The sequence below is a fragment of the Tursiops truncatus genome, chromosome 11, assembly GCF_011762595.2.
Source record: "Tursiops truncatus isolate mTurTru1 chromosome 11, mTurTru1.mat.Y, whole genome shotgun sequence".
NCBI classification, from domain to species: Eukaryota; Metazoa; Chordata; class Mammalia; order Artiodactyla; family Delphinidae; genus Tursiops; species Tursiops truncatus.
The window spans coordinates 94,022,902-94,035,126 of record NC_047044.1 but is presented as its reverse complement, the minus strand read 5'-3'; the positions used below and the strand labels follow the sequence as shown (position 1 = coordinate 94,035,126).

At 41.5% G+C, this 12,225-nt stretch overlaps 1 protein-coding gene and 1 non-coding gene across 3 annotated transcripts; both read right to left on the bottom strand.

Annotated features, from left to right (window-relative positions):
• Positions 1-1,885: 1,885 nt before the first annotated feature.
• On the bottom strand, positions 1,886-1,992 carry LOC117314391 (U6 spliceosomal RNA). Its single transcript, XR_004529138.1, has one exon. It is a non-coding gene; the product is annotated as a U6 spliceosomal RNA (small nuclear RNA).
• A 5,375-nt stretch (positions 1,993-7,367) lies between these two features.
• On the bottom strand, positions 7,368-11,728 carry LOC109550449 (uncharacterized). 2 transcript variants are annotated; one of them, XM_019938524.3, is made up of 5 exons: positions 11,494-11,726; positions 9,649-10,125; positions 9,435-9,497; positions 8,294-8,344; positions 7,369-7,640 (listed from the first exon to the last, which is right to left on the bottom strand). In XM_019938524.3, the coding sequence occupies exons 1-5, from the start codon at positions 11,645-11,647 to the stop codon at positions 7,636-7,638; spliced, it is 750 nt and encodes a 249-aa protein (XP_019794083.2). In that variant the 5' UTR covers positions 11,648-11,726; the 3' UTR covers positions 7,369-7,635. The 2 variants fall into 2 exon arrangements, with proteins under 2 accessions (XP_019794089.2, XP_019794083.2); XM_019938530.2 differs by lacking the exon at positions 9,435-9,497 and having other exon boundaries at positions 7,368-7,640; positions 11,494-11,728.
• Positions 11,729-12,225: the final 497 nt, after the last annotated feature.

The following is a 12,225-nucleotide window of genomic DNA, read 5'->3' as shown; positions in this document are numbered from 1 at the left end:
TAGAGATATGTATGCAGGCCTCCATTTGTATTCCTGCACTGGACCCTGCAATGTTAAGTGTGAGCCTTTGGATAATAACTGGACACTTTCAACATGGAGGATCATCCTTAAATTCTGGAACATATGTTGTAGTGTTCCATTGATAATTTCTTTCCCAATATATTCTGTTTTCTTTGAAATTTGTGTTGAATTTTTTCTTACCTATTAACCATCTCTTTGCATTTTTGCTCTGTTTTACGGAGGAGTTCTTCATCTTCTATTGAACTTATTATCAACTAAATTTACAAGGACCAATATTTCTTTTTATCTTCTGGTTGACTCTTTATTTAATAGCAACCCGTTCTTGTTTGAAAGATGCAATATGTATTCTTTTTCCCTCAGAATATATTAATTACAGTTTCTTAAAGTTTTCTTCTACTCCTCATATTGTCTGTTTCCTCTGAATTCTCCTTTTACTGTTTCTTTACTTGAGTCTTATTTGATAGAGATTTTCCTCAAAGGCCTGGTGATTCTTTGCTTTCTGTTCATACATTGGAGTTAGACACCAAGACAATCAGAAAACTCTATGTGCATTGAAAGATTTTTTGTAGAATCATGTACCTCACAGTAGGATGATTGAGTGGCATGATAGCTGTTTTGTTAAAACTTATCTCCAGGTGCTGTCTCTGAGACAGCTCTGCTGGCGCTTTGGAGCTGACCAGGGTAAGAGGTTGGACATCTCTCCATTTATTTTATAGGCTTTCACTTGATTGTCCTGTTTTTTGAATAGCATCTCACTCGTATCTTCTTCCATAACAGTTGTCCCCAACTGTCCAGTGCCTCTCTGGTTCAGTTTTTCTAGACAATAAACCTACTCTCTCCTGATGCAATAAGGGAGGACTGTTCCAGTCACCTGTCTCCCCACCATCATCACTCCTCCTCCAACCCAATCTTCACGTGCCTTGTGTCTACAGTCCTTGAGCCTTGCCAGGGTTCTGTAAGACCATTGGCTTACTTCTATTTGGTACCACTATCCCTGCCCCCAGACGTGCACAGCTACTGGAGTAAGTTTTTCTCCTTTCTGTTATGTCATTAACCATTCTGCTGGTTTTCAGTCCTTATAAATTGTGGCTGTTAATTGTCCTGTAAGTTTTATCAGAGATGATGTTTGCATTTCTTTTCTTGTTGTCCTTGTTTGGACTTTGAGAAGAAAGGGATAGGAAATGTTTTTACTATTAACACATAAGTTGCTCTCAGTTATATTAAGGAAAAAATTGACCAATAGGCTAAAAAATGAAAACAAAGGCTGACAAAGGCTTATAAACGAAGGCTTCTGTTCCCATCCTTCCAGTCAAACAGCTCACACCAGGGTAACCAATGACTTCCAGCTTGCTGAAACAAGTCAGTGGATATGTTTCAATCTTCATCTTAACTTGCTTCTCAGAAGCAATGGACATTATTTACAATTCTGTCCTACTTAAAACACTCTCTTCCTTTGGCTCCATGATACTGTGTGTACCTGTTTCATAGTCTAACTCTCTGGTTGCTCTACTCCTTACTTTTTTCATTTATCAAATATTTATTGAGTCCCCTTCCACACCAGTTATTTTACTAGGAGTTTAGGATGAATATAAAAATCATGATTCCCACCATCTAGGAGTTAAAGCCTTGCATGTCCTTTGCAGATGCATATGCTTCCATTTAGCCACGAAATTATGAAATTCCTCTAACTTTGTTTTAGATTCTTTTCTCACTATATACTATCTCCTTAGAAAAGTTCATACTAAAAAAAAAAAAAAAGGTAACTGTGAGGCAGCAGATGTGTTAACTTGATTGTGGTAATCATTTCACAATGTATGTGTATATGAAATCATCACACCGTACATTTTAATTCTATACAATTTTTAAAAATACAGAACACTTCATAAATTTATGTGACATCCTTGTGCAGGGGCCATGCTAATCTTCTCTGTATCATTCCAATTTTAGTATATGTGCTGCCAAAGTGAGCACTATATACAATTTTATTCACCAATTATACCTCAATAAAACTGGAAAAAATAAAAACTCATCCTTGCCCGCAGCTTCAGTTATCATCTGTGTGCCATGATACAAAGTTCTGTGTCTTGCCAAGACCTCTACTGAGCTTCACACCTTTACCTATATGACATCTTCATTTAAATATTTTAAAGGTACCACTCAGTACAGTATTTCCAAAACAAAATTAATCTGATAATCCTAACTCTAGAGACCACCATCCAACCACTCATGCAATACAAAATCTATAGCTTTAGCTCTGTGTCGTTCCATACAAGATCCACCACCAATTTTTGTCCCCTTTTCTAAATATTTCTCAACTTGTCTCTATCTCTATCACCACTTCCATTCACCTATGCTCTACAGTATCCTCCCTACTTGGTGACCTGTAACCATTTTCGCTTTTCCTCCAAATTCTTTTCCAAGCTGTAGTCTGCAGCCAGGGTTAGCTTTTCAAACCGTATATGTGATAATGCAATCACATATTTTTTATGTGATTTTTTTTAACCCAACAAAAACCTATTCTGTCCAGCCAGAGGACTAGGAAACAGACAGCCTAGCATGGCAGAAAACATTTAGACAATAATCCCTCTTCTACAGTCAAACACCACAGAAAAAGCTATGGCCCCAAGTGGGGAGTCTAGACTTCCACACATGCCTGGCTGTAACAAGGTGCCCAAACCTGTGCCAGAGTAAAGTTAGAGAAGACCGAGGAGGAACTGGAACTTTCATCCCCACTTAGCAGTTTAAGACCCTCATTTTCCCCCCACCCCACAGAGTTAGTGGCAACCAGATGGGGAGCCTGGACATCCTCCCTCATCCAACAGTATCGAAGCACTCCCTCCTTCCCATACTGGGGTGGTGTCAGTGGAGACTACACGGAAAGTAGTAACAAGACACCCCTACTCCTCCTAGACAGGGTGATATCAGTGGAGGCCTTGTGGGGAGCCAGAATTCCATCCTTCACCAGGCAATTATGGGGAGCCCCTCCCCTGCTTGGGAGTCAACACAAGTTGAGGGGGAGATCTTTACTTCTGCCCCTACCTGCCAGTAATTCAGTACCTCCACCTTTTACCTGCTGGAGTAGTATCACAGAAATCCAGCTAAGACAGAAGATTTAAATAAGATCCAGAGCCTCTAATACCTAAAATGTCCTGTTTCAATTGAAAATCATTCATCATACTAAGAATCAGGAAAATCTCAACCCGAATAAAAAAGACAATCAGCAGATGCCAGACGAAAAGGCCAGAGATATTAGAACTATCTGACAAAGAGTTTCAAGCAGTTGTCATAAAAATGCTTCAATGAGCAATTATAGACATGCTTAAAACAACTGAAAAAAAACTCAGCAAAGAAATAAAAAGTCTTAGCAAAGAATCAAAATGTATAGCAGAACCAAAAGGAAATTTCAGAACTGAAAATTATAATAACCAAAATTTTAAAACTTAATGGAAGGGCTCAACAGCAGAGGAAAACAATCTGTGAACTTGAAGACAGAACAATAGAAATGACTCAATCTGAACAACAGAGAGAAAAGAGACAACAACAAACAAACAACACAAAATACCTATCAGATTCTCAGGGTCCTGCAGGAGTATAACAAAAGGCCTAATATTCACGTCATCTGAATCCTAAGAGCAGTAATGGCTGAAAACTTCCCAAATTTGGCAGAAGACATAAGCCCAAAGATTCAAAAAGGCAAGCAAATTCCAACCAAGATAAACCCAAAGAAATCCACACCAAGACACATCATAGTCAAATATTTGAAAGTAAAGACAAAGAAAAAAATCCTGAAAGCAGCAAGAGAAACAACTTATCTATAGGGGAAAAACAATACAAATAGCAGAAAACATGAAAGCCAGAAAGAAGTGGCACAATACTTATTAAGTACTGAAAGAAAAGAACTGTCAATACTGATTTTCATATAGTAAATTTATCTCTCAGGAATGAAAGGGAAATAAAGACATTGGATGAAGGAAAACAAGAGTTTTTCACCAGCAGATCTACCTGAAAAGGATGGCTAAAGGAAGTTCTCTAAACAGAAAGAAAATGTTGAAAGAAGGAACTTTGGAACAGTAAGAAGAAGAAAACAATGGAAAGGGGGAAATATGGGCTGATAAAATACATCTTCCTTTTTCTTTTGAACTTCCTAAGTATGTTTGACAGTTAAAGCAAAAATTATCTAATACTCTCTGATATGGCTGTAAATGTGTGTAGAGAAGTATTTAAAACAATTATAAGCAGAGGAGGGTAAAGGAAGACATACAGGGAGGCAAGATTTCTACAGTTCACTCAAAGTGGTAAAATATTGACCCTCTTAGACAATGAAAATGTATGTGTATATAATGTAATACCTACAACAACCACTAAAAAAAAAAATGCTGTACAAAGAGATACACTCAAAATACTATAGATAAACCAAAATGGAATTTTTAAAAAATATTCAGGTAGCCCACAGGAAGGCAAGACATAGAAAATAGAGAAATAACAAGATAAACAGAAACAAAAAGTAAAATGGTACACGTAAGCTCCAAACATATCAATAAGTACATTAAATGTAAATGGGCTAAAGTAAACCAAAATGCTTGAAAATTGGGGAGGTTCTGGACTAAAGAAACAGAATAGCCTACACCAGTATAAAAATTTGCCCAATATTTGTATTTATATATAAATTGCACACACTTTATGTAAACCCATCTAACATTGTTCAGAATAGGATAACGCCTGTCAAGGGCCACCATCAAGTCTCTTTCAGACATCTAAGGACTAGAAAATTACTGAAAACAAAAGGTTACAGATTCTCAGAAAAACCACATCCTGTATAAGCACAGCCAGCCCACATAAAACCGTGGACCAAAACAGATGTGAACCCCCTCCCTCTTTCCTGCACCTTGCCCTTTAAAGCACAATAAAAGACTCACCCCCCCACCCTTCAGGGCCAACACCACTCTAGGCGTTTGGCCCCTCTCCTCCCTTGGAAAGTGAATAAAAACTTTCTTTTCTACCCTTGTTAATACTTCTGTGAATTCTTTCACAACCCATGTCAGCTCACCTAACATTTTATGTTAAATATTATTTAATATTTTGTATAATTAATTTTTGGTACAAATTAATTAATTTTGTACAATTAGTAATAGCATATAGAACTTGTACACAGTGTAAATAACTCATATAGAGCTCTCAGCTCAGGCCAGGCCTTCAGTGGTAGCTATTACAAGGACAGAAACTGGGTAGGGCTTCTCATCATTTGCAGCATGATACTCTCTCCAGCCCTGAGTCAGCCACATGATCATGAGGGTAAAAAACTGATAGACTTTACAACCATTCCGTATGCATACAGCCATTCTGTTTTTCACTTTTGGAACAGTATTCAGTAAATTACATGAGCTATTCAACATTTCATGATAAAACTTGGCTTTGCCCAATCAGATGATTTTGCCCAACAGTGGCTAACGTAAGTGTTCTGAGCACGTTTAAGTAGGCTAGGCTAAGCTATGACCTTCGGTAGGTTAGATGTATTAAATGTATTTTCGACTTAGGATATTTTCAACTTACAATGGGTACTGGGTGCATAACCCCATTGTAGGTTGAGGAAGATCTTTATATACTCTTCCTCAGTGACCTCTCTAAACCCATAACTTCAACTGCCACTTACACCAGGATCAGTAAATACTAAGCAGACATGCTACAAATTCCCCCTTCAACCAGTCCCCCGGTTTGGCTGGACTCATCTCTGTTCTCGAGGTAACCACTTAAACTGTGCAGCTGGAATTTGAAATGAAAACTTTTTTCCATTCTGGATAGATACTAATGAGTGCCTATTTTGAGTCCACTAACACTTTTTCTTGGCTAAATTTCACAAATCATTCCAATAGTCCATGATAAAATTCCATGCTGAAATCCACTTGAAATTAAAAAGAAAATGGGAAGAGAAATTGGAAAAATAGTCACTGACAGAACAGAAATAGTTTTATATCCTTAAAAGAGATCAGTGGAGGCCTTGGAACTACTTTCCTATTTAGATGAAAACCCTGAGACAAGCGGCTTGATGGAGCCAGGCTAAGGAATCCTCAAATATGATGTGCTCTGGTACAAGCCTATGTGACAGATCACTGATGACATGGAATACTTCTCCCTGAGGCAAACTAATACATTAATAATTCTTTACATTAATGATCCCAAAAATCAGTGTATTATTTGTTGAGATATATTAAGGAGCAAAAAGGAAATTTCAATTGATTTGATATAACTGACTCATTTTATAAGAGGAAGCTGGGGTTCACAAGAGGCAGAGATACAACTGGTAGAATCTACATCTCTTCACTCCCAAGTGTGCCCATCACTCTAAACTTGTGCCATTTTAGTTTGTCATTTATACTGTGGCATATACGTACTGTGAAGTATAAATACGTGAAACCAACTAATTTTACATAAACTTACCCACTCCCTTTTGCAAAAAATATAGTGTAAACATAAAGAAAAAATGGGTGATTGTTTCCATCCCCCACTGAACCAAACCAGTTCTGGAGTAAGATGTTCTCTGCTGTCTGTGGCATGGCTTCCCAAAGATGCTCACCTGTTAATTCCCAGAACCACTGAATATGTTCAATTACATGGTAGAGGGGGAATTAAGGTCATTAATCAATTGACCTTGAAATAGAGATTATCCTAGGTTATCCAGGTGGAGCTCAATGTGTCCTCAAATGTGGAAGAGGGAGGCAGTAGAGTCGGTGTTGGTGACTCTGTGATGTACTGTCAGAATCAACCAACCTTTGCTGGCTTCAAAGATGCAAGATGGCTAAGGAAAGTGGGCAAGAAAATGGATTTTTCCAGAAAGGCTTCAGAAAGGAACTCAGCCCTGCCAACACATCGTTTTCAATCCAGTGAGATGCCTTTCAGACTTCTGAGCTACAAAACTAAAATAATAGGTTTATGTTATTTTAATTTACTAAGTTTGTGGTAACTTGTTATACTAGGAATAGGAAAACCAATATACTTTTCATAGGCTCATTTCACGCTTTCCTGTGGTCATAAGGAGTTGGCGCCTGATTGTAAAGCATTTATCAGAGAGGAGTAAAATGGTTATTGGTTCTAAAACAAGGCAGCTAGGCAATATGTTGCCTCATAGGGCTTCCCTAATGGCGCAGTGGTTGAGAGTCCGCCTGCCGATGCAGGGGACACGGGTTCGTGCCCCGGTCCGGGAAGATCCCACATGTTGCGGAGCAGCTGGGCCCGTGAGCCATGGCTGCTGAGCCTGCGTTTCCAGAGCCTGTGCTCCACAGCAGGAGAGGCCACAACAGTGAGAGGCCTGCGTACCGCAAAAAAAAAAAAAAAATGTTGCCTCATAAAATAAAAACCCCCTCTCAAAATTTAGTACAAATGAACATTTATTGAGCCCATATTAAATGGGACATGGTTAAGAGATGCCCCTCTTCTGTCTAATTCTTGCCACTCTGTTTATCCTCAAGTAGGTACCTCCGATGTCTCACTAGTCTAGTCTTTTACAATTATTCAGGCTCCTATAATGGAATGGAAGGCTTGTTCAGAGGCTCAGAATCTTCTTAGAATGTTGTGGTTAGTAGAGCGATGGTCACAGGTAATGAGAATCTGCTTCATTTTCTAAACTAAAAAGCAAAACAAAAACAAAAATGAAAACATGAGTTGCCAAGAGAAACAAGAAAACCTAGTGCTCAAAAGATCAGGCTCATCTTTCTCATTTCCCACTGGGCGCATGATTTAATTTAAGGTGTAAATTCCTTATTCTCCTGCCCTCTCTTTGAGCCTTAAGCAAGATACCTGCACACTGTCCAGGTATCCATTTTAATGCCTGAAGAAGTTACTTCAGAAATTTCCAAAACAGCCAGGAGTGAGGCAAAGTATTAAAACCAGGACCTCCTGATTCAGAGCTCCTAGGCTTTACAGCTTTTAATTGAATTATATATTTTATGAATCAGAAAATCTGATGCCTTTTCCTCAGGCTCTCCCTTAAAAAGATTCCAGGGACTGGACTGGAATCCACATCCTAGTGAGACAGGAAATCTTGGAAAACTCAAGGGAGAAAACTTGTTTATCCTATGCCTATTTGGTGACTGAAAATGCAAACAATTAGACTTGGATGGTAAACCTCAGAGAGGAAAGAGGCTGTCTTTTTCACCTCCATATTAGAATTATAGCTGATCTCAGCATCTGGAAAGTTTTAAATTGGAATCCTTTCCCAGCATTGAAAATGGTGTCAAATCCCTAATAAGATACCAGAGACAAGAGAGAAGAAACTTACCAAAAAACACTGTGTTGTACTCGTTGCTTCCCGTGGAGGTGCTGGGCTCCTCTATAATTAAGTAAAGAAATGGTTTTTATTCACTTCCAGTAAGGATCACAGTGTGTCTGTCATTCAGCTCACAGACTCAAGTATCCCCCTAGTAAACGTAGGACTCCACTGAGTCTATGACACAAAAACCTCCCTTCTTCTAACTGCCAAGGCACTCTGCCATGCCTGAAATCCTACCAGTGGAAATGAAACACAAGTGCACTTCATGAGAAGGATTTAGTTAAAGGGCTGGTCTCCACTCACACTTAGAAGTCCCTGAGAGATCCAACCTTTTTTTTAACAGGCCCTTCAGCCTCCACTAAAATACAATTTCTAGATTTCTCCAACTACAATCTGCAATCCCCTATACGCTTTAAGCAGTGCTGGAAAACAGTAGGTCTCAATCAATGTTAGCTATTATTTATAGACATAAGAATCAGAGTGTTTAGAAATTCGCTTTTGTAAGTAAGGCCCAAGGGTCTTTCTTAGCACAAATCTCGGGCATTCCCCCAGACTACTGGGGTTTGTTTGCGGGGGTGGAAGGCATTGGAATCTTATGACTTCTTGGCTGAGTGGCAGACAGAAAATTGAAAAATGATGGTGGCTTGAGAGAGGGATGGGCAGAGATAGGGACACTGCTTAATTCATGAAGCTTTTAAATCGCTCTATTGTCTGTTCAGGCTATATTCAGATAAGATTTACACTTAGCGTAACCTTTACTCCAAAAGTTCTCTATTTGAAATGAATTGTAATCAACTGGAAAAGAAAAGGAAATTGTTAACCCCTTTTCTGACTCTACAGAGACATGAAGGAGCTTGTCCTCTTTAGGGAAGCCCAGAAAGCAGGTCCCAGAGATCAGATCGGGTCAGACCTTGGGGCTGGAGCTATGCTGGTGTTCAACCAGTTGCAGTTCCTGGCGTTCTGGGAAATGCTTCAACTTTCCTCAAGTTTCAATGAACTTTTGGCTAAGTTTACTCCACCTCAGAGAACAAAGCAGCAAAAGTATCCCCAAATGTGTAAATTACCATAGGACTTTCCTATGTAAAGAACTATAAATAAGGAAAGGGAGGCAGGGAGGAACTTCTGCATTTCTGAAGAGAGGAATCCTCACCTGTGACCTCAGTGGCTTCTTCCTTAGAGCTCAGGGTGTTTAATCCCACATTAGTAGGCAATTCTAGGAAAACAAAATGGACGACGGGAATTGTCACAGACATATGCTGGGAATCAAGTACACTGGACAAAAGCAGCCTTTCCCTCAGAAATGTAAAAGAGAGAGCCTACCAATTGCTGCCCAGGCCTCCTCTGAGGACAGAACCCTCACTTACCAAAAGTCTGTGTGTTCTCCAAATACACGTCAGTTGTTGTTTGTGCATCTTCAGTGAAGTCATGGTGCGTGGTCAAGTCTGACAGGTCAGTGGTCGACTCTAGGCCAGTGGTCGACTCTGGGTCAGTGGTCAATTCTGGGTCAGTGGTCGACTCTGAGCCAGTGGTCGACTCTGGGTCAGTGGTTGACTCTAGGCCAGTGGTCAACTCTAGGCCAGTGGTCCACTGTAGGCCAGTGGTCGACTCTGGGTCAGTAGTCAACTCTAGGCCAGTGGTCAACTCTAGGCCAGTGGTCCACTGTAGGCCAGTGGTCGACTCTGGGTCAGTGGTCAACTCTAGGCCAGTGGTCGACTCTGGGTCAGTGGTCAACTCTAGGCCCATGGTCAACTCTAGGCCAGTGGTCAAATCTAGGCCAGTGGTCAACTCTGGGTCAGTGGTTGATTCCGGGTCAGTGGTTGACTCTAAGTCAGTGATGAATTCTAGAGGAACCAAAAAGAAAAAAAAAACAGTTCAAGTACTTTCTTGTGAGAATGTTTCCACCATCTCCACAGCCTTCCATTCCCAGGTAGATCTTTTTCCAGGGAAGACATGGAACAGAAAAGGGGATATTGAATCAAACTGGTCTCCCCACAAGTTTCTCTTCTGCCAAGTGCTAGAATGTCCAGAAGACTAACTGCCTAGGAATACGCTCGCTGCCCCTACTCCACCCTCCTTTGAGGGGTCGGGTTAGGAAGGAGCGTTTGATATTGTGCCTCTAAATGTGAATCAGTCAGACTGCAGTGGAATAAAATTTCAAAAACTCCCCTATATAATTCTTTCAGTTTCCTGAAAACTAAAAATATAAGTGGGGGAAAGGAGCAAGGAAAACAGCTATTTCCAAGGTGCATAAGCAAGAATGAAATGGACTCTAAAATGGGGACTCCTACCATTTTCATTTAATGGGCTACATCTAGCTCTTCAATTTCCAGTCTGTCCTAGAGAATGCACAATCCAGACATTTTGGGTCTTGTGAACCATAAAAGCATCATAACCATGAAGGCCTGATGAGCCTACCACCTGGGTCTGCTTGGGCTGCAGTGAAAGACCTACAGTCCTCGTGGCTGCCTAGTCCAGCAGGTTGTGGGCACCCTGCCAATGAGGTCAAAATCATTAGCTCTCTAATTTAGTCATTTGCTTTGTCATTCATTCATATGCAGTAAAGAACCCAAACCCAGCAGCGGATAAATTGAGAGCTACCAGAGGGAGAGCTGGGAGGAAGTGGAGGGTAAAGTCACCATTTTAGTGCAAGTGAATGAATACCCCTCCTCTTGAGAAACGGATCTGAGTTCAGGAAGGACTAGAAGAGAAAGAGGCTTGGGGGGAAAGCAGCCTTCTTCTGGTTCAGGAGACAGGGATTCCTTCCTCTCTCAATATGACTCACAAGTTTCTGCTCCAGACCCACTGATTCCCACTGCATGTAACCCAGCCAGCGGCTAAAGCACTTTGAATCTTACTCTCCAGTAAAGTTAGAGTACACCCAAGGACTTTTTAACCTGAATCAAATAGAGAAAGCCTCTTTAGCACCTGATAGTTAAGGGGACCACAGGGAAACCTCAAGAGCCCTCTCATCACCAACCCTAATTCCATTTGACCCAGCCTGACTACCTGTATGAGGTGGATTCAAAACACAACCTTAATCTTAGTCAAGCCACTCAACTTGCCCAAGGCCTCATAGCTCACTCACACACACACACACACACACGCACACGCACACACGCACACGCACACGCACACACGCACACGCACACGCACACGCGGTGAATGGACTTTAGCCCTCTTCTCCAGAAGACCTCCCAACGTGCACTCACCCTGAAGCAGTGCGGGGTAAGTCACCGCCAGGGCAAAGCAGGCGGAGAGGAGCAGGGCCTTCCAGAGCATGACGCCGGTGCCAGGGCGGGGAGCGCGGCAGGCTAGCGGAGGTGGGGAGGACCCAGGGTGCCGGACCGCAGCTCTGCTGGGCATTTATTACAACCTCAGGCCCAGGTCCCAGAGGAGGCATTCCCAGGGGGTTGGGAAGAAAACAGCCTCGCCCACAAGCGATGAGACTGCCCTGAAGCAAAGGAGGGGAAAGGGGGGTGGGGTGGGGCGAGGGGGTGAGGGATGGGCGGCGGGAGGGAGAGGAAGTAAGGAAGAGTTCAGAGGAAACCATCAGTGAGGTCCTTGGCGACGTTAGGGTCCTTTGCCCCATTACCACTAGGGGCAGGGCTTCTAGTTCCACCAGATCACAACACTCCCCTCCTGACCCAAGGCTGCAAGTTTGTCCTCTAGGCTGGAGCCAAATAATGCTTTACTGAGCCCCCGAAATGCCTCTGTGTGTCAGGGTGCGGGACTAAGAATAGTAGTGGGGTCTGCTGGCGACGCTGACGCTGAGGGAGAGCCCTAATGCGAACAGTCTTCTAACTCTAGCGGGTCCCTGGAAGAGAGTCGTCGATCAGAATGATAATAACTAGTGCAACTATTATAATAACAGAAATATCTAAAATTGTAAGATTTCATATGTGCCGCTATCTCATTGGATTCTCACCACGGTCCCATGCGGG